Source organism: Gopherus evgoodei, chromosome 4 (genome assembly GCF_007399415.2).
Source record: "Gopherus evgoodei ecotype Sinaloan lineage chromosome 4, rGopEvg1_v1.p, whole genome shotgun sequence".
Taxonomy (NCBI): domain Eukaryota; kingdom Metazoa; phylum Chordata; order Testudines; family Testudinidae; genus Gopherus; species Gopherus evgoodei.
The window spans coordinates 25,682,553-25,705,716 of record NC_044325.1 but is presented as its reverse complement, the minus strand read 5'-3'; the positions used below and the strand labels follow the sequence as shown (position 1 = coordinate 25,705,716).

General features: G+C 40.6%; 1 protein-coding gene across 5 annotated transcripts in view; it reads left to right on the top strand.

Annotated features, from left to right (window-relative positions):
* WDR25 (WD repeat domain 25) overlaps positions 1 to 23,164 on the top strand; it is a 104,469-nt gene that overhangs the window by 45,931 nt on the left and 35,374 nt on the right. For 4 of the 5 annotated variants that reach the window (XM_030558750.1, XM_030558751.1, XM_030558754.1 and 1 more), the window contains exon 3: positions 15,022 to 15,169. In XM_030558750.1, coding sequence (XP_030414610.1) covers positions 15,022 to 15,169 — 148 coding nt within the window. Of the gene's footprint in view, positions 1 to 315; positions 323 to 7,414; positions 7,423 to 15,013; positions 15,170 to 23,164 lie in introns of those variants that run through there. The other variant, XM_030558755.1, reaches the window with a different exon arrangement.

Genomic DNA, 23,164 nt, shown 5'->3' with positions numbered 1-23,164 from the left:
GAAGCAACCTGATGTGGTGTGATTTTGGTTTAAGTACCTTTTATCATAAAGTTCAGGTTGTCTGGCTGTCAAGATAGACGGAGAGTCTAAGGGGAGTGTCTGTGACTCCATGGTAAGACCGTTATAGTGATCCAGGAGTTCACATTTCTTATTGGCCTGGTGAAATATAATTATAGAACATACCACCAGTTTGGGGTGTCTGCCATGTTTTCTGACAGTCTGCCTTGAGGTAGGCACTCACAGTTGTGAACCAATCCAGACAGTGTGACAAAAACATTTATTCATACATTTTGTTAAAATTCAAACCAGTTTACACTTCCATGTTCAAGTAATACTTCTGAAAAAGCAGCAAAGAATCCTGTGGCACGGCTACCCTCTGATACTTGACTTCTGAAAAAAGATTTAATAAGTTTCCAACCCCTGGAAAGAGAAATATGCCCAGGTAGAAAATTGAGTATCAGTCTGTTGTAGGAAGTGTGCATTCAAACATGTTGTCATAAAGAAATAGTTAAGGGTTAATGTCTCTTTCACCTGTAAAGGGTTAACAAGCTCAGTGAACCTGGCTGACACCTGACCAAAGGACCAATCGGGAGACAAGATACGTTCAAATCTTGGTGGAGGGAAGTCTTTGTTTTGGTGCTGTTTTGTCCTGTTCTTTGTTCTCTCTTGGGATTAAGAGAAGCCAGTCATGTACCAGATTTCTCCAATTTACTGAAACAGACTCTCAGGTTCCAGATAATAAGTAATAGATAGAAAGCGGATTAGATTTGTTTGTTTTCTTTATTTGCAATATGTATTTTGCTGGAAGGATATTTCACCTCTGTTTGCTGTAACTTATACTTAGGCTGGGAGGGGGGAGTCCCTCTGATCAAGGTGAAGCTGAGACCCTGTAAACATTTTCCATCTTGATTTTACAGAAATAATTTTTACTTTTTTCTTTCTTTAATTAAAAGCTTTCTTTTAAGAACCTGATGATTTTTTTATTCCTGTGTAAGACCCAAGGGGACTGGGTACTGAACTCACCAGGGATTGGTGAGGGAAAGGAGAGAAGCGGGAGGGAAAGGTTAATTTCTCTCTGTTTAGGATCTAAGGAGTCCTCTCCCTCAGGGAGAGTCTGGGAGAGGGAGAGAAGGGGGGGGAAGGTGAATTTCCTTTCTGTTTTAAGATTCAAGGAGTTTGAATCACAGTGATTTCCAGTGTAACCCAGGGAGGGGAAAATCTGGGAGGAAGAAAGGAGAGGGGAATGGTTTATTTTCCTTTGTTTTAAGACCCAAGGAAGGTTTTGGGGGACAGGGAGTGTACCCAAACACTGTATTTTGGTTGGTGGCAGCATGATAAGATCTAAGCTAGAAATTAAGCTTAGAAGGGAACAGGCAGGTCCCCACTTTCTGGACGCTAAAGTTCAAAGTGGGAAAGAGACCCTGACCCATGTCAATTCATGCAAGAGTATTTTCAGACAATGCAGAGAATATGAAATCAGGTGCAAGGTTACATGCATTACATGCAAATGAATTAACACAGATATATAGAAAAAGATGTTACATTAAATAGTTATGACCTTTGTATTGTTTGGAGAGAAACTGAATAATCAGTAACTTCACTGAAACCTGCTGGTGTTCCCATGACATCCATAGGTCTTGCACCATGGACTTTCAGAAGGTCTTGTTTTTCAATTTTTTTTAATAATAATGTTCCTGAGTTATTTAAGTTATACTTGTCCTATGTGCTAAAAGCTAATGCTGTCAGCACTCTGACCCTTTTCTGTAAAATGTGCTGACGTGAGTGGTCAGCGTCCCAAAGTCAAATAATGCTTTTATGTTCTGTGATCCAGGTCAGAAATTTTAGAGTAAGTGTTATTTCACTGTTGGGAACTTTTTTTGTACATAATAGGCTCTCATTTCTAAACCTTCAGGATTGAGAGATAAAGGTCTTTAAAACTGTTGCTGGCCCAAGCCTGAATATTGCATACTTTGTACCCTAGACAATGGTTGAAATATCATCAGAGTTAGGAATCTTTCAGATTTCATTTCAGCTGCTCATTTCCAGCTTCCAATTACATTGATAAGAGCTGTAAGCACACAATGAGGGGAGAATATATCCAGCTGCACTGCTTTTTCTAGAGGATATATATCCTAGATTAAAGGGAAGAACATGACTTTCACAGATGAAATATCAATGAATGTGTAATAAGCAGTGATATATTGACACGTCCTCCTTTTCTTATATTCCATCTCTTTGCTTGCTTTATTTGGCCCTTATAAATCTTGGCTAACTCGATTCCTTTCCCCCGTGGAGTCACACTTTCACTTCTGCTGCACCCTTTGTCTGGATCTGTGCCATTCAGACCATTGAATCACTTCCTCACTTTTAATCACATCTTAAAACTTTCTTTTACTTTTCAGCAGCAAAGAATCCTGTGGCACCTTATAGACTAACAGAGGTTTTGGAGCATGAGCTTTCGTGGGTGAATACCCACTTCTTCAGATGCATGTAATGGAAATATCAGGGGCAGGTATATATATGTGTGCTAGCAAGCAAGCTAGAGATAACGAGGTCAGTTCAATCAGGGAGGATGAGGCCCTGTTCTAGCAGTTGAGGTGTGAAAACCAAGAGAGGAGAAACTGGTTCTGTAATTGGCAAGCCATTCACAGTCTTTGTTCAATCCTGAGCTGATGGTGTCAAATTTGCAGATGAACTGAAGCTCAGCAGTTTCTCTTTGAAGTCTGGTCCTGAAGTTTTTTTGCTGCAGGATGGCCACCTTAAGGTCTGCTATAGTGTGGCCAGGGAGGTTGAAGTGCTCTCCTACAGGTTTTTGTATATTGCCATTCCTAATGTCTGATTTGTGTCCATTTATCCTTTTCCGTAGAGACTGTCCAGTTTGGACAAACTGGACAGTCCTCTACGGAAAAGGATAAATGGACACAAATCAGACATTAGGAATGGCAATATACAAAAACCTGTAGGAGAGCACTTCACCCTCCCTGGCCACACTATAGCAGACCTTAAGGTGGCCATCCTGCAGCAAAAAAACTTCAGGACCAGACTTCAAAGAGAAACTGCTGAGCTTCAGTTCATCTGCAAATTTGACACCATCAGCTCAGGATTGAACAAAGACTGTGAATGGCTTGCCAATTACAGAACCAGTTTCTCCTCTCTTGGTTTTCACACCTCAACTGCTAGAACAGGGCCTCATCCTCCCTGATTGAACTGACCTCGTTATCTCTAGCTTGCTTGCTAGCACACATATATATACCTGCCCCTGGATATTTCCATTACATGCATCTGAAGAAGTGGGTATTCACCCACGAAAGCTCATGCTCCAAAACCTCTGTTAGTCTATAAGGTGCCACAGGATTCTTTGCTGCTTTTACAGATCCAGACTAACACGGCTACCCTCTGATACTTTTACTTTTCAGTCTACTATGGACTCTTTTTTGCTGTAAATTGTTTTACTGTACTTCAGTTTAAGGATGATTTATATAGAATTAAAATATATTTTGGAATCAGTGTTTTTGGAAGGGGGTCCTGTGCAATTCTCCCCTATTCAACCTGCAGTTGGTCGGAAAGGCTCCAGTGAAGGGAACTTGGAACCAGCTCCCTTTAGAGCCCATCAGTATTTTTCCTTTGATTTGGAAGAGGGGTTGCTAGAGAGGCCTTTTGAAGACTAAACTCACTGCTTCCCCAGTTCTTCCAGCTTGACCCTGTGTTTCATTGCTACTGCACCAGTGACCAACATAGTGGTCCACACTGGAGCTTTCAAACAAAGGTTTGCCACGATTCCCATGCATTATAGTTGCATGGGCTCATGAGTGTTATTTTTGGGAAGTCACTGTGTTCTACTGGTTAGCATATATGGTTGAGAATCTATCTTGTATTCCTGACTTCTCTACCGTGTGGCCATGGACAAACCATTTAACATCTCGGTGCTTAAATTTCTCCATCAGTAAACTGGGGATAATACTTGTAAATCACTTTGAGCTTTTTAGATGAAATGTGCTAAATAAGTATAAATTATTAGTCTTTATTTGTATTTTTGTAGTGCCTAGAAGCCCCAATCCTGGATCAGAACCCCATTACGTTAGGTACCGTACAAACACAGAACAAAAAGACAATTTCTTCCCCCAAAGAGCTTAAAATCTATAAGACAAAGACCCGAGTTAGACAAACAGGGCAATACAACGAAACAGTGGGACAGTACTGGTCAGAATTATAGGCTGTGATCTCAGCAATGGTAAATATTACACGTACCTGGTGGTTCTTTACAAGTAATAATACTTAGCATGTATTCACTCAAGCAAAGCTGATTAGTGTAAGGAACATTTGGCCAGTTGTAGAAGGAAGTGATATAGTGGGCCATTTATATGCATTATCTAAATGTAAAAGCCAACATTTTCAAACTTGGATGCCTAGAATTAGTCACCTAAGTTTCTATTTGGGCATCTAACATAAAAACTCTGATTTTCGGAGGTATGGGACACCCACAATTCCCCTTGGCATTAGTGACACTGGTAGGTGCACAGAACAGGGCTGCCCAGGTGGGGGGACAAGTGGGGCAATTTGCCCCAGGCGCCAGTCCTTGCAGGGGCCCCCATGAGAATGTAGTATTCTATAGTATTGCAACTTTTTTTATGGTAGGGGCCCCCTGATATTGCTTTTCCCTAGGCCCCCTGAATCCTCTGGGCGGCCCTGGCACAGAACCTCTGAAAATCAGGCCACTTAAATTTAGGTGCCTGAACAGGAACTCTAGTTGATTAACCTGATGTACCCAAATTAGAAATGTTTGTGAGGGGTGAAGATGAGGTGCTATCATCGTCTTAATGAAGGATATCCTTGCTTTTGCGATAATTTGTGATTCAATCATTTTTAATATAGCTTTTGTGTTCCATTTTCTTTGTTTTTAAAATGATAATATGACTTACAATGAAAATAGTTTACTGTTGAAATTACACATCATAATGGTCCTTTAATGGCATCTTAATGGGATCCCCCAGGATTTACATTGAAATAGTTACTTCACAGTAGCTTGTAATGGCATCATTTATAGTCTCCGTAAATTTTGTATTGATTTAATCAATGAGTTCTAAGTCTAAATTCCCATTCTTGGGAATAGAAAGAGAGCAGTGTTGAGAAAAACTGCTTGATATGCAGAGTATCTGTTTTTCAAACAAACATTTCAGTTGTCTCAATATTAGTAAGATACTCAGTATTTATAAGATACTAATTTACATTTATAAGGATATTGTCAACATCAGCAGATCACCAAAATCCATGTGCATTAAGTTGATTTTCTTTCCAGTTAGGATTATCAGAATTCCTATTTATCATGACATTGCTGCAAGGTGTCCAGTATTACCATAAGCTAATAACTTATTGCGTAACCTATGCTAATACATTATGACAGTTTTAGAGCCTTTAAACCGTCTTTACGCTTATCACTATAACTTATGACTGTCTTTAAACCTATCACTACATTTATTTGAAGCAATTATGCACTATTTATAAAACTATCATAAGTCATTTATGTAATTCAGTGCCTAGATACTACAGCGATTGCCAATATATGGTAAAAATGCTTAAGATAGATACTAATGTTGTCTTTATTTCGATGGGCTGATAAGAAAGCTGACAACAAGACTAAAAGTTACTATAATAAGAATACATGGTCTTCCCTCCCTCTGAGTTGCCCCTAGGGAATGAAGAGGAAGAGAGAGTCATGGCCATTCTTTCTTGCACTGGTCTGCAGGGCAACCTAAACATGCCTTGGAGGGAGCAGATTGTACCATCTGAAGATGGATGCATCTCGCTGAGGCACAATATTTATCCAAGTGCTTGCTGAGTTAGTTCAGCTCCATATCACCTCAACACAAAATGTTTCTTAAAAGCACAACTTCATCCTAAATAGACAAACCTATGGGTCTGGGGCAATTTATTTCATTGTTTTGTAAACAATTCCTGTGCCTAACAAATAAAAAAGCCCTACCTCTTAATTAAACCCTACCTTAAATTCTTAATGGGCTGAAGTGATCCTTCAGCAGCATATGTAATAGCTGGTGTGCCACACAGTCTGATGCTTGGTTGTTGATGGTATGAAATAATTTTCCACATTACAAAATGAAACCTGGATCCAGATCCAGAACTGTATTCTGGCCAAATCCTCTAGATGGAAAAGCCATGACTTAGGGGCCATTGTGGTACCAATAAGGTTCTTTTAGTTATATCTGTCAGATTCTCTTTTTTATTGTGTTTGAAGAGGATAATAGTGTCTACACTGGCAACTGAACGACAAAGAGGTGTGGACCCACCACCCACCCCTGAAAGGCAAAAGTTTTGCTGATGGAAAGCGCTGGTGTGAATAGTGCTTTGTTGGCAGGAGCACTCTCCTGCCGACAAAGCTACCACCGCTCGTTGGGGGTGGAAGCAGGGGCAGCTCCAGGCTCCAGCATGCCAAGCGCGTGCTTGGGGCGGCAAGCTATGGAGGGCGCTCCACCAGTTGCCGCGAGGGCGTCAGGCAGGCTGCCTTTGGCGGCATGCCTGCAGAGGGTCCGCTGGTCCCACGGTTTCGGTGGACCTCCTGCAGGCTGCCGCCGAATTCGCGGGACCGGGGACCTCCCGCAGGCAAGCTGCTGAAGGCAGCCTGCCTGCTGTGCTCGGGGCGGCAAAATGCCTAGAGCCGCCCCTGGGTGGAAGTTTTTTCTTGATGGGAGAGCTCTCTCCTGCCGACAAATAGCAGCTACATTGCATGGCTTTTTGCAGCATGGCTGTAGTGGCACAGCAGTGTTGCTAAAAGGTGCGTAGTGTAGACAAAGCCTAATGGACTGGGGTGTTGGAACAGTTTATATAGTGGGAGTGCTGAGTGCCATTGAACCAAACTGCAAACCCTGTATATAACGGAAACAATTTCAAGCCAGGGTGTGTGGCAGCAACCGCCAGTATCCCTAGTTCCAGCACCTATGCTAATAGAGAACAAAAGAGAGGATCAGGCAATGTAAAACTAAAGAAATTCTACTGGCACTATGCTAGCCTAGAAATCATAGTTTTAAATTTGGGGAATGCATATGTATAGGAAAACTGATTGGCAATAGCAGAAATATGGTATAAACTTACTGGACTGGAAAAATTCTAAAAACTAAAGTTCAGTTCATTGAAGTAAAAATATTTTTTGAATTTTGTCTGAAGCTTGGCATTGTGTTGCCTCAAAATATTGAGTTATTACAGACTGATCTGTAGGCAAGTTTGGTTTCCTGACTGAAAGAACTAAAACAGTATATTTCTTTAAGTGCCTGAGGAGAGGTGTTTTTTTACTGTTGTGTCAACATTTCCATTATAACCACAGAGGTAGGAACAAGGCCACAGTAATAAAAAGAGAGCCATATTCTTTCTTGAGAAAAAAACAAATTAACTTTATGAACAGGAGGGATAAAAAGATTACTGTTCATAACTGAAATCATGTACTGTCACTTTTTAAAGTAATATTTTTAAAGTAGCACCTTGAAGTGTGTGAGTTTAACTGGTTAGCTAAGCAATTGAAAATCCAATCCTCTGTCATGGGATAAAAGAGCGAACTTAGTAAAGAAAGAAAAATGCAAAGATGTTTTTGTGTTTCATCCAGTGATAATGCTGAGCATGTTAAAAGATTTAGAGTTTGACAGAATGTGGCATGTGACTTTAAAAATAGTTTTCTATGTCAAAATAAGTAAAAAGAATCAAAGATAAATTCTTTGCAACTTTATAGCTGAGATTTGCATGATTGCCTGGAATCCCATAAGACTAAATAGGTATTAATATATATGTAACAAGGAGTATGCATATCTCAGTCTATATTTTTAATGGAGTCCTTATTCCCCCCCCGACTGTTCTTTTTATAGATTTAATATGTAAATTCATGCTCCATATATAGCCAGATAAAACTTTTCTCCCAAAACCTTTTACCTGAAAAATGCAGATTCAGATTGACTGAAACATTACGTGAATTCATGTCGAAAACTATCTCCTAAGACCTTCACTTTTGGATATTTACGAATTATGCTTTGTTCTATCCCGTTGCCTCAATTCTGTTCTGTATAGGTTCTTATACGGCGCTCATCATTGTAGTATCTTAGTGCCTTCCAGCAGTGTATTAAACAACATGACTAACATCTGTCATATGATGATTGTTCTCTCATCCTCTCCCCATGCATTCTTCATTGGAGTGTCTTGTTTTGATAGAGTTTTAAAAAAAAATACTGTGTATTGATATTGGTGAAATGCACCTTGCATTGGAGCAGTAAGTGCTGTGGTTTGTGATGGCCCTTCATTGTGGTAGAATTCATTCCACAGTTTTGGACTTGCCCCCAAGAATGTTCTGTCTCCTGGCATTGAAAATCAGTGGTTTGTGTTACATCCTTGCCCTGTACCTCCCTATATGGTCACTGGGTTTTAGTGCATGAAAGCTTATGTGCAAATAAATTTGTTAGTCTCTAAGGTGCCACAAGTACACCTTGTTCGTTTTGCTGATGCAGACTAACATGGCTACCCCTCTAAAATCATTTTTTTCTCAGTAGACCCAATCAGGTCCCACATGTTTCCAATCCGACTGAATCTGGGAAGAGTTTAATCAATGTTTCTAGCTCTGGGACTCTGGGACAGACTCTGAGGCTCAGACCTGGCACTGACACCCTTCCCTGAGTGTCACTGCTATTCTAGACCCCAAAGTCAGTGTCTGAGACCCCCAGAGTCCTACCAGTCCCTAGCGCACACTCCCCCAGAGCCCCAGCTAAGCTGTGAGCACTCCGAACTTCTAGTCAAGCCCCTTTGAAGAAAACATAGTGGGAAAGGAAGGAACACAGGCTTAGCAAAGGAATTTTATAACCAAAGAAACTTTATCCCTAAAACGTGTTGGCAGAACGGAGTGGGTTGGGGCCAGGTCGCTCCACTTCCTGCCACCCGATGAGTGCAGGGCAGACCCGACTCCACACTCACAGGGTGGTGGGAAGTGGAGCGACCTGGCACAGCCCACTCCCCTCTGCTCCCCTGCTCCCAGCCTTCGGGCTTGGGAGGAAAGGGGGAACTGACCCCCAGCACTCACTGGTGGCGCGACGGGGAGCTGATGGCGTGGAGTGGGCTGGGGCCAGATTGCTCCACTTACTGCTGCCTGGTGAGTGCAGGCCTGACCCCTGCTGCAGTCCTCAGGGGAAGGAGTGGAGTGGGTGTGGGACTAGGGAGGAGCAGAGGCGGAGGCCATGGGGAAGAGGTGGAGCGGGGGCTGGAGCGGCACACAGCTACGTAGGGCACCAGGAAATTTGGTGCCCCAAATTTCCTTGTGCTCTATACAGCTGTATATGGGTAAGGACAGCCTGCCTGAGACACAGTTTTCCCTGGTCTGATCTCACCCCTTCTTGTGAATCTAATGTTTGTCAGCTTTTCAGGATAGTCAGATTACCTCCTGCTTACACCCTCCTGCAAGTCTTATATATGGTGAGTGTTGATCACTCTGTACAGAGCAGAATCCTGCTCTTTAATTAAGCCTCTTTTTCTCTGCCATGTGCTCCATAGGGAAGCTCCAACCCACTTCCAGGCATGCTTACCCTAGCCCCCCATATGGGCTGCTTAGTAGAAAGTCCATTTTCTCATTGTCTCTCAAGAACCATCCCATCCCAATCAAAATTGATGGTTTCTTGGTAATAGTCCTTCAACGAAGTGTCAAGCACCTTTCCCAGGAAGACAACTGTCCAGAATGCAGTTTGATAGTTTGTATTTGGGCATGTCCAGACTTGTGCAATCACAGTATCCAACACTTCATACAGAGAACAAGGTAGAGTTAATAATTTAACTCAGGTATATCCCATTCTATCACAGTTGGTCATGCACGGCTTTCCACCTCTGAATAATTTATTATTCACATGGAAAGTGCACAACTAGTTTCCTTGGACAATCTTGCCTTGACTCTTGAACACCAAGCTTGTTCCTTGATGTCCTTCTTGGTCAGTGGCTTATCTTAGTATTGTTTTTCATATGTATGACTACATCATTATAATTGGTGTTTTAGGGGCTCCCTGCGATATCTCTGGTCTCTTTGGTAGCCTCATATTCTTGTACACAATAGGTCATATTTTTCATCTTCCACAGGCAAAGCATACTTACATTTAAAACTGGTGAGTTCTTTTGGAAAAAATGCAGCATGCTATCCTTCCCATAGCAGGGCAGAGAGCTGTGTCTACATCACTGAGCTGTGTCTAGACAAAACCATGTAGGCCAGAGATTTGTAGGAAGCTCTGGAGCAAACCTTAAGGAATTTTGTTTGACATGGAACATCCTTTTCTGAGTCTCTGATCATTGCCCTACACATAACATTGACAACTTTTATTGTGTAGCCTTGCTTTTATTGTGTTGCTTTGCTTTTATTGTGCGATCTCTACATTTTTTGAGTGTCTCTTAAAGTTGGGTGTGAAGCCACAGTAGATGCTGAACCTATCAGCATTAACTAACAGCAACATCTTCTGCAGGATCAGGTTAATTTGCATAGGGTCATGCCTCCAAAGCAACTGCATTCCAGCTCCACTTCTCGTAACTGGGCACCTCACCCCTAAAAGGATATGTTCCAAATCGAACATTATATAGGTGAAAGCAATTGATGGAAGCTTATGAGGTGGAAATGGAAAGGATGCCATTTAGTGACTTTTCCCTTTCACTCAGTCTCTAATGGTTTACATCCACAGGTGTAAAATGTTTGCTCCCTTCCATAAAATGGAGAAGAACATAAAGCACGATCTGTGTTATACATTTTTTCTCTATTATACAGATTTTCTATTCTTAAACCATGCAATGCTGTTAAAGCTTGTTTTATTTTTCCTTTCTTGAGGAAATGGCTTTTTCATATTTAATCATTAAAACATGATAGGGAATTTTTTTGAAGCATTTACCACCTGTTTTTCCTTTCATCTTGATTCATTCAGTAGCTTCCTCATGCTAAAATAGCTCCTGGACATAATTAACTCCTTTTTTTGTATAGTAATGTCTGAAATGATTGTTAAAAGTCATTAAAAGATGATAGAACCTTATTTCCAAAAGTATTTTAATATTTTTTTCTTGATTTCCCTGCTCATAGTTAGGGTAGAATAGTTAGGATACAACTGTTGTGAAGCCTGCTTAAATGACCAGTGAAGGAACTAACAAGAATTGGTTGCTTATCAGAGTAAAATTATATTCAATACGTGTTATGAGGATACTTTGAAGCAGTGTCATAAGACAGAATCTTGCCTGTGAGGAGTGGTCTATCATACAGGTAATGCTATCAACAAATCCTTCCCAGATAGTAACCCTTTCTAGTCCAGTAAAAAGAAAAAAAATTATGAAGAAGATATAAAAATAAATACCAAAATATTTTTCTTTTGCTGTTTTCTTCTTACAGCTTAGTGTTCCTGATCTATGCTGTTATTACAATGAAAAAGACAACCAGTCATGTGTTGACATTTACAGCATTCATTTTGCCTTTAATGCACATTTAATTGTTTTAAATATAGAACCACAATCAACTGTATCTTACTAATTAATAATTGAATTCAGTGGAGTTGCTTGGCTGTAAATGAGGGCAGAATTTGGCCCTCGTGTTTTTAGATTAGTGCTTTAAGGCAGGGACAGTGTCTTTTTTCTCTGTTATGTAAATTGCTTAGCACATTTCAACCATTATATAAATAGTAATACAGATCAAGGCTTAAAAATGATTAGTTAATTAGGATAGAAAGAATAAAGACTGTCTTTGGTGAGCTTACAGGCAACTTTTGTTTGAAATACACAGCAAGTTTTAGGCTATGTCTACACTGCAATCTTAAGTTGACCTATTTTAGCTCGAGTTACAGCCACCACATTAATTACTGCCATGGCTGATGTCCACGCTATCCTCCTTCTGTTGGTGGTGCATGTGCTCACCAAGAGTTCTTCCACCTACTGAAGAGGGGCTGTTTGGGGAAGCTGGGGGTGGGGGGGGGGGAAGCCACACAGGGCTTTTTGCCTCCGGCGGGGAGATCCACGCCTGGAGTCCAGTCGGCTGTCATGCTTCTGGCAGGGAGCCAGGACCCTAGGAGACATTAGGCTCCCAGTGGGGAGTTGGGAGCCCAGGCAGCAGCTGAAGCCAGGAGCCTGGGTGGCAGCCTGGCTTGGAGCGGAGACCTGTAAGCAACTCGGCTCAGGAGCTGGGAGACACCTTTCTTGTCAATCTCATGGCTCCAACGGATAACAGCCAACAGCTGATGTAAGGACCCCAGTGTCTACACAGACGCGTCTCCCTAACTATACTGAAATAAGCCCTATGCCTCTTGTTGAGGTGATTTTATTATGTTGGCATAGCATATATTACATCGGCAGGCAGAGCATTTCAGTGTGTTCATCTCTACTGTTTTATTGACGAAAGCTGACTGTGTAGTGTAGACAAGGCCTTAGTATGATGGTAATATAGTGACAAACCACAAAGATTCTTAGTATTTCTGTTATAACTTTAAGCCATATATCATCTGGTTTTCAATTTTCAACTGCAAGCACAATAAAATTGTTATCTAGCACCATGAAAACATTCATCTTCTTGCACTACTAATAGTGGCAGTGAAAACACATTGGGGTTCACTGAGCAGCTAATTGTAGTATTTGGCTGGAAGCCAAATAACTGGAAAAAAATTGTTTTGCCTGAGACAAATAATAGATATTGCAATAAGTGATATAGTCAGATTGTATAAACCAGTGTTGTTTGCAGCAAGATATTAATAATAAAAAAAATCAATAGTTAACCTAATCTCAAATCTGATCTTGCTAGATATTATTTTTCACATATAATTTGATAAATTTTGATTGTCATAATGTATGATAAGCTCTACATATAGAATGTGTATTTTTGATTAATGAGGTGTACTGCATATTTGATAACCCAAATCATAATTACAAATAATTAATAGTTGCTATAAATACCTTGTGACAGCTACTTCGATTCAGAAAATCATTACTTTTTCCTTTATCAAATAATTTTTTTGTTTTTAAAATGTGAACTAGAATACAACATTCCAGAAAAGTTAAAGATTGAATACTCTTTTGTTTTTCCTAACACTTTAAAGATTTAAGGTAATTAGTAGAGGTGGGATTTTCAGAAGTGCTCAGATTGGCCTAATTTTGCTCCAATTGAAGCTAGAATTAAGCCAGTGCTGAGCACTTTAAAAGAACCCTACCCAAGCCTCCATGACAATATTAATATCTAGTTCTTAAGCAAAGTTTGAGAGTGGCAAAATGCTGCCTGAAATTAGTATTTGCAAGACTGAAGAATCAGGCCTAGTCAACATATAGGCAGATCTCAGATCTGTAGTCTGCCAGGCTTCCTGTTCACTATCAAATGGCAGAGCTGGCGCAACCCATTAGGTGACCTAGGCAGTCGCCTAGGGTGCTAACATTTGGGGGGCGGTGACCACGGCGGCCGGATCTTCGGCCGCCCTGGTTGTCATCGGTATTTCAGGAGCGGGACCTTCTGCCGCCTCTGTCGGGGGTGCCATTTCGGGGGTGGGATCTTCTGCTGCCTAGGGCGCCAAAAAAGCTGGTGGCGCTCCTGCCAAATGAAGTTGATTACAGGTGAAGTATGTGGGAGAGAAACAAGAGGGAACAAACAGGAGTTGTGGGATTGTTTCTCACCATGGAAGGAGACGAGAGAATGGCAGTGGGAAGGTCTGAGAAGAGCTGCTACTAAGAACAGTTTATGAATTCTCAGGAAATTATGCCTGCCACAAGAATGCTTATTGTCTTTATTCTTTTGCTATTAAGGCTTTTGACACCGTCCCGTGTGACATTCTTATAAGCAAACTAGGGAAATGCGGTCTAGGTGAAATTACTATAAAGGGGGTGAACAACTGGTTGAAAGACCATATTCAAAGAGCAGTTATCAATGGCTTGCTATCAAACTGGGAGGGTGTATTTAGTGGGGTTCCACAGGGGTCAGTCCTGGGTCCGGTACTATTTAATATTTTCATTATTGACTTGGATAATGAGTTGAGAATCTGTTTATAAAATTTGCAGATGACACTGAGTTGGGATGGGGGTTGCAAGCATTTTGGCAGATAGGATTAGCATTCAAAATGACCTTGACAAATTGGAAAATTTCTCTGAATTCAACAAGATGAAATCCAGGAAAGATAAGTATAAAATACTACACTTAAGAGGAAAAATCAAATACGCAACTACAAAATGGGGAATAACTAGGTAGGTAGTAGTATTGGTGAAAGGAATTTGGGGGTTCTAGTGGATCACAAATTGAATATAAGTCAACAATGTGATGCTAATATAATTCTGGGCTTTATTAACAGAAATGCTGTATGCAAGACACGGGAGGTAATTGTACCACTCACAAAGATATTGATGAGGCCTCAGCTGGAGTAGTGTGTTTTGGTGCCATATTTTAAGAAAAATGTGGACAACTTGGACAGAATCCAGAGGCGAGCAACAAAAATGATAAAAGGGTTACGGAGCTTGACCTATGAGGAAAGGTTAAAAAAACTGGACATGTTCATTTTCAAATCTGTTAGGGGTTGTTATAAAGAGGATGGGGATCAATTGTTCTCCATGTCCACCACAAGAAGTAATGGGCCTAAACTGCAGCAAGGGAGATTTAGGTTGGATATTAGGAAAAACTTTCCAACTATAAGGGTAGTTAAGTTTTGAAATAGGCTTTTGGGAGTTTGGGGAATAGCCATAATTGGAGGTTTTTAAAACAGGTTGGACAAACGTCAGGGATGGTCTAGGTTTATTTGGTCCTGCCTCAGCACAGTGGACTGGACTAGCTGATTTCCAGATCTCTTCCAACCCTACATTTCTGTGATTCTGTAAAAATATTTTCATAATTTAAGGGAGTGCAGTATTACTTTAATCCCATCTTCACAGCAAAATCAAATCCATTAAACCATATGAAACTTTCTCAGCTAGGCTAATTTATTCTAATTTTTTATCAGCAGGTTGAATAATTTAATTACTGGTGTTTTAAAATTTATATTTAGAACTGTCATTGTGTTTCTTTTTAAGATATGGAACGCTGTAGATACAGGATGTTGTTTAAAAACATACTCCTGTCACAGCTGTGCTGTTCGAACTGCTCAGTGGTCTTTGTGTGGAAGAAGAATTCTCAGTGGAGGCTTTGATTCTATGCTTCATTTAACGGATGTTGAAACAGGTAAATGTAATTTAAAGTCACATTTTTAACACTATTTTCCAACTCCAGCATGGATAGTGTGGCATGAGACTATTAGCCCTATTCTCCCATAAATGAGGTTAAATCTCAAAATATCAAGGCCAAAATTCATATAGGTACTTTAATGTAGTCAATTATATCCACCTTTAAGACACTTATATAGGTGTGCTAATTTTCAGAGATATTGAACACCTAGAGCCTATTATTTCATGTAGTTAGGGCTCTGTTTCAACAAAGCACTGAGATACAGTATATAAGTCTATGCTTATTCAGCAGAGCATTAAGCATATGCTTAACTTTAAAGGTGACATCAGTGAGATTACACATGTGATTAAGTATATGCTTAAGTGGCTTTCTAATTAGGGATCGACGTAAGCAGGTGCTTAAAGTTAATTAAGTAGATAATGTGTTTTGCTCAAAAGGTGCCTAATTACGGATATAGATTCCTAACTTTAGGACTAAAAGTTTGAAAATTTTGGCTCAAACCCATTAAAAAATGATCTGTAGAGTCATGAATTTGAGATTGGACTTCTCTTTTGTTACCTCATTGGTCTGGTTGCTAAAATGCCATTTTTCCCCCAGACTGCTACAATAATTGGAAGGGCATATTTTGTGAGTCTTCCAGATCTCTTTGTTTAGTATATTATTTCATCAGTCCTGTAATGGCATCTATGCAGCTGATCCTTGCACTTTAATGGAGCCCCATTGACTTCAGTTGGGCTTTGCATGAGCATAGGCATCCAACTGTGTCAATGGAATTGCAGGTTTGGGGCATAAGATAGCACCTTGCCAGCTGAAGCATACACTTTAATAAATCTTGGCCATTTAACCTACATTGAAATATATTTAACTGTTTTACAATGTAATTTATTTTATGAACATATAATTTTATATTTAAAAAAGTTATATTTATAAAGTAGCATCTGTCTAGTAGGTTTTTTCCTGATGTAAAATTAAAAATCACCTTGTAAAGTGAGATCTGATGTCTTTTGGAGAGCAGAGTGGCTGCAAATTAAGCATGAAACGGTCCTCTTCTAATGAATTAGGAAGCTCCCAAAAGACTGAGAAAACTGGTCATACAAATGATTAAAGAGAAAGTTTCTTTCCCTACCTTAGGAATCAATTTCCCAAGATTTGTCATGCCATGTGATTTTAAATTCAGTCATGGCTATAAGAGGGTTGCTGTATGCTGAGACTGTAAAACACATACCTAGCACTGGAATAGTGACGTTTCTTGAGTATTCAGGCTTCATACTTGTATAAATGAGTTTGCCTGGATAGCATTCTGTGGAGTTAATGTACTGTTTTCATTTCAAATAGACGTTATTATGTCGTCCTTTCCCTCCCTCCCTCCCCCCCAGTCTAATTTCAGCATTATTTTCATTTTCATTCTAATTTGAAACTAACTGTGACTGAACCTAATGAGCTTGAATTCTAGTGCAATGTTCAAGAAGTTATGCATACGACTGCGATTGCTAATGGGCAATAGCAGTCATTGTATGCATAACTTCTTGAACATTGCACTAGAATTTAAGCTCATTAGGTTCAGTCACAGTTAGTTATAATGGGAATTTGACGTAAAGTACATTTATTCCAATGCTCTAAATCAATATGGATGAAATCTGTGTTATAAAATGTCAATACAAATTCCTAAGAGAGATAATTCTAAGATTATATAGTAATATTTTATATCTTCTGGCTGCTTGACTTACAGAACTACCATGATTCAACATTTAAATAGAATTCTTTCTTGGATTAATTATTTTTAGTATTTCCTTTGCCTCTAAGGGTAATTTTAATAATAAAATATTGCCAGCATTTTGGACTGTGGTAGCATGAGTGGCAAATAAGCTGATTTACAGCTCAGTATGCTAAGTGGAAATAGTATATGTCTAATCTGTTAAGTTTCATGCATCTCTAGTATCTTTTAATGGCCTCATTTTAAGAGGAGGGTAGCTCCTGTTGACCTGGAGTGTCGGTACTCAGAACTTCTGAAAAAAACAGGCCCAAAGTGACTAATAAACCTCCATAACAATACAGATAATATGACCCCTTCCATGCACATCCCGCCCAAACTTCTAGTTTTCCTGCAACTTGTAAAGTTACCCTCTTTCTCACCTACATTTTCAGTAACTCTTTCAGAGAAACAGGACAAGTAGTTTGCAGATGGAATCCAAATCAGGTTGATATAAAAAGCCTCATTTCCATTTGAAAATATGAAGCCAGTTACTAGAATCAGATCTGCATTAGTTCACTGAACCAGTTACCCCTCCCTACTCATCATTACTGCTGAGAGGATTTCATCTTTGGTTAATTTCAGATAGATGTTACAACTATAACTTGATAAATGTGACTCATTCTTTTTTGGACTTTTGGTCTTAATTATGTTTCCTTGCTAGGCTGAACTCACTGTCACTACATTTAAATATAGTGATGAACATCTGGGGTGCCATATAAATAATAATGCCATCTGCAATTAGTAGCTTAGCCCTAAACTCTGTTCCCTGTGCACTTTGTCCTTCTCGTTCAAGTTTTTTCCAACTATGTTTACTGAAGTCTAATCTCTTTTGTCCTCATTTTCAGTACAGTTGTTTTGTGCAAATTGCTATGTTTATTTAGAGCAGTGGTCGGCAGCCTTTGAGAAGTGGTGTGCCAAGTCTTCATTAATGTAAGGTTTCTCAAGCCAGTAAAAGGTTTTGCGTGCCAGACTGGCACTGTGGACAGCAGATGGAACCCCAGACTGGCAGCAGGCTGAGCAGCTCATCCTGCTGCCAGTTTGGGGTTCTGTCCGCCGGCCCCTGACAGCCAGGCCGGCAGTGGGCTGGCAAGGGGCTGGCGGCCGAGACCCCGCTGGCAGCAGCACGCCACTAAAAATCAGCCCATGTGCTGCAGGTTGCCGACCCCTGATTTAGAGAACGGGAGTATAATAGCCCCAAATTACTTTTATCATGTAGTCAAGTATCAGAGGGGTAGCCGTGTTAGTCTGGATCTGTAAAAGCAGCAAAGAATCCTGTGGCACCTTATAGACTAACAGACGTTTTGGAGCGTGAGTTTTCGTGGGTGAATACCCACTTCATTAGATGCATGTAGTGGAAATTTCCAGGGCAGGCATATATATGCAAGCAAGCTAGAGATAACGAGGTTAGTTCAATCAAGGAGGATGAGGCCCTGTTCTAGCAGTTGAGGTGTGAAAACCAAGGGAGGAGAAACTGGTTTTGTAGTTGGCAAGCCATTCACAGTCTTTGTTTAATTCTGAGCTGATAGTGTCGTGAACAGGTCTGACTACCAAAAGGAGGCCGCCAGACAACTCTCCAATACCAAATTCTGCAGGCCACTTTCCTCAGATCCCACTGAGGAATACACTAAGAAACTGCAACATCTACTCAGGATTCTCCCTACACTAACACCAGAACAAATCAACATACCGTTAGAGCCCCAACCAGGGTTATTCTATCTACTACCTAAGATCCACAAACCCGGAAATCCTGGATGCCCCATCATCTTGGGCATTGGCACTCTCACTGAAGGACTGTCTGGATATGTGGACTCTCTACTCAGACCCTATGCCGCCAGCACTCCCAGCTATCTCTGTGACACCACTGATTTCCTGAGGAAACTACAATGCATTGGTGACCTTCCAGAAAACACCATCCTAGCCACCATGGATGTAGAGGCTCTCTACACAAACATCCCACACACAGATGGAATACAAGCTGTCAGGAACAGTATCCCTGATGACACCACAGCACAACTGGCTGCTGAGCTCTGTGCCTTTATCCTCACACACAACTATTTCAAATTTGATGACAATATATATCTCCAGATCAGTGGCACTGCTATGGGCACCCGCATGGCCCCACAATATGCCAACATTTTTATAGCCGACCTGGAACAATGCTTCCTCAGCTCTTGTCCACTCACGCCCCTTCTCTACCTACGCTACATTGATGACATCTTCATCATCTGGGCTCATGGGAAGGAAACTCTGGAAAAATTCCACCACGATTTCAACAACTTCCACCCCACCATCAACCTCAGCCTGGACCAATCTACACGGGAGGTCCATTTCCTAGACACCATGGTGCAAATAAGTGATGGTCACGGTAACACCACCCTATACTGAAAACCTACCAACTGCTATGCCTACCTTCATGCCTCCAGCGTCCATCCCGGGCACATCACACGATCCATCGTCTACAGCCAAGCACTGAGGTACAACCGCATCTGCTCTAACCCCTCAGACAGAGACCAACACCTACAAAATCTCCACCAAGCATTCTCAAAACTACAATACCCTCACGAGGAAATAAGGAAACAGATCAACAGAACTAGACGGGTACCCAGAAGCCTCCTACTGCAAGACAAACCCAAGAAAGAAACCAACAGGACTCCACTGGCCATCACATACAGTCCCCAGCCAAAACCCCTCCAACGCATCATCAGGGATCTACAACCCATCCTGGACAATGATCTCACATTTTCACAGGCCCTGGGTGGCAGGCCAGTCCTCGCCCACAGACAACCTGCCAACCTGAAACATATTCTCACCAGTAACTGCACACCGCACCATAGTAACTCTAGCTCAGGAACCAATCCATGCAACAAACCTTGTACCAATCCATGCAACAAACCTGCTCACATATCTACACCAGCGACACCATCACAGGACCTAACCAGATCAGCCACATCATCACCGGTTCATTCACCTGCATGTCCACCAATGTAATATACGCCATCATATGCCAGCAATGCCCCTCTGCTATGTACATCGGCCAAACTAAACAATCTCTATGGAAAAGGATAAATGGACACAAATCAGATATTAGGAATGGCAATATACAAAAACCTGTAGGAGAACACTTCAACCTCCCTGGCCACACTATAGCAGACCTTAAGGTGGCCATCCTGCAGCAAAAAGAACTTCAGGACCAGACTTCAAAGAGAAACTGCTGAGCCTCAGTCCATCTGCAAATTTGACACCATCAGCTCAGGATTAAACAAAGACTGTGAATGGCTTGCCAACTACAGAACCAGTTTCTCCTCTCTTAGTTTTCACACCTCAGCTGCTAGAACAGGGCCTCATCCTCCCTGATTGAACTAACCTCGTTATCTCTAGCTTGCCTGCATATATATACCTGCCCCTGGACATTTCCACTACATGCATCTGACGTAGTGGGTATTCACCCACGAAAGCTCATGCTCCAAAATGTCTGTTAGTCTATAAGGTGCCACAGGATTCTTTGCTGCTTTTGTCATGTAGAATCCTTTTTAAAGCTGTAGAAGAGAACTAGCTTTCACACACACGCAAAAAATAAAATAAAATCCAGTACATTAAAATTATATCGATTCTTTGGAATTTTTTTTTGATATATTATTTCTTTTTTCCTTAGGTCTAATATCCTTTACCCTTTATAATTATAGCTCTTTTCTTGAAAACTTCAGTGTTCCTAAAATGTTATGAATCAATGTTATACATTTTTATATAAAATTCAAATAATAGAATATCAGGGTCGGAAGGGATCTCAGGAGGTCTTGTAGTCCAACCCCCTGCTCAAAGCAGGACCAATCCCCAACTAACTCATCCCAGCCAGGGCTTTGTCAAGCCTTACCTTAAAAACCTCCAAGGAATGAGATTCCACCACCTCCCTAGGTAACCCATTCCAGTGCTTCACCACCCTCCTCATGACAAAGTTTTTCCTAATATCCAACCTAAACCTCCCCCACTGCAACTTGAGACCATTACTCCTTGTTCTCTCATCTGCTACCACTGAGAACAGTCTAGATCCATCCTCTTTGGAATCCCCTTTCAGGTAGTTGAAGGCAGCTATCAAATCCTCCCTCATTCTTCTCTTCTTTCTCTCTTCTTTCTACCAAATCCTTATAGGTCAAATGAATTAGGATTTCATATTTGTTCCTTTTTCCAATATTAAAGGCTATCAATTCTGTATGCTACTGAAAAAGTGCTATGGGTGAATTCATGACCTTGTTAAAGTCAGAGGAGTCACCCAAAAAAAAACTGATAAAGACCAATATTCAGTGCATTCATATTTAGTACAAAGTTCTTCTAAAGAAGGACATCTAAATTAGTTTATTTATAATGAAAAAAATAATTATATTCTTTAGTTTATTGAAACACAAATTTGATGTTTAAAAATTGAGATGGGGCAAACAATTATTGGTTATGGAGCACCCACAAAAATATGTTGACAATCCTGTAATGTCCCTCCCAGTCAAATATATTTACCAAATGCAGTACCTTTATCTCTAAAAGTTGCTAAAGTAAACTTCTATGGTAATTTCACAATTCAGTACTGGAGTATTATGTTACTATGGGCAAATTTAGGGTCAGATTTTAAAAAGCTGATGCCCTCTACTGGATGCAAAAATATATAGACATATGCAGTTGCATGTGCATTATCCACAAATAGGTGCAAAAATTGGTTAAATGCATGCAGAAAGCAACATAAACATCTAACTAGCTGTGTGCCCCTTGGTTTATTTGATCTCCATGTACATAAAAGCGAAGTAATTACCGTATGTGTGTTATTTTGTTCATGGACCGCTGCTGCTGCTCAGTTTGGGACTGGCTATAACAACTATGTAACAGTTGCAGAACTCTCTCTCTTTCTTCTCCTTTCTATGTTTTTTCTTGTGTTCCAGCTAGCTGATTGTCCTGTCACTGAAAATGGGTGGTATCAAATGCTTCAAAGGAAGGTGTTAGAATATCTGTAATAAATAATACTAGAATAACCTGTCTGTGATTGTGGGATCTCTTAATGCCAACAGGCAGTGATCTTAAAGGTGAGAGGTTAGAAGAATCCCTGAGTCTGGTATTTATATTCTAGTTCTCCAAAGAATGTTCATGTGAGGTCTCTAATAAAAGCCAGTGTCACTCTGGATATCGGTATCCTTGTGAATTGTAGGTATAGATACTATGTAAAGAGTTATTCATATATACACTGAAAATTATGCTCTTAACATGTGCAGCTGGGGAGCTGGTCACCAGGAAAGGTGAAAAGGCTTTTTTTTTGGTCAAGACTCAAGATGTTTGTCCATATATATATATTTATATGTAAATTGAGTGTTGTCTGGTTCATAATGGGCAACCAAATGCTAATGAAGAGCTGGTAGGAACTTTAGAAGAAAACTAACAGGGAGAAGTAAACAGTGGAGGAGGGTGGAACTTTATCTTGAGGAACACATCAAAAGTTTGTTCTGGACAAGGAAGACACCTTGTCATCCTTCACCCAGGAAGTAAATGGACAGCGAGTTGCTTCATGAAAGGGGGGTCTCAGCCAGGCTTGTTTGAAAATGCTGGAGACAACTTTGGGGTGAGATACGCTTCATTAGACTGGAGGATAACATGTTAGTTAAGTCTCTGGAAATCATGTTATGATTTTGATTTATACATACCCATTGATTTCCAGTATTCTTACTCACTATCACTTGAATCTCTGGTCTTTGATAATAAACTTATTCTTGTTTTCACTATAAATATATCTGTGTGTTTAGTAGAACTTTGTTCTAACATATAACTAATAAGCTGATGTTTACTGTTCCTTAGGGAACAGCAGGCTGGGTAAATCTGTGAGTGGTCAGTGGATTAAGGGCTAGACTCTACAGGGAATGCTCCGAACACTCGGGGGTTGATATGTGCCTTTTGCGTACCTGTATGGCGAGAGCGAGGATAGTGCTTGTGTTGCCAGAGGCTGATGGTTTCAGGGAGCTGACCCACAGCAGGCACAGTTAAGACATATCACGCTAAGAGCAGATCCAGGGAGAGATGCCTCACAATCTTCAGTACCCCTGAGGGTTGTTACTTTGTCCATAAAAGAAGTTTCTTCCTAATCCCTCTAATCCCTTATTGATTGGCTCATGCCCCAAAGCACGAGAGTTTATTAGTTATGGTGATACTGTATTTCACAGTTTTAAAATTTGTTTCTAAAATTATCTGCTGCTTTTCACATCTGAGGTTTT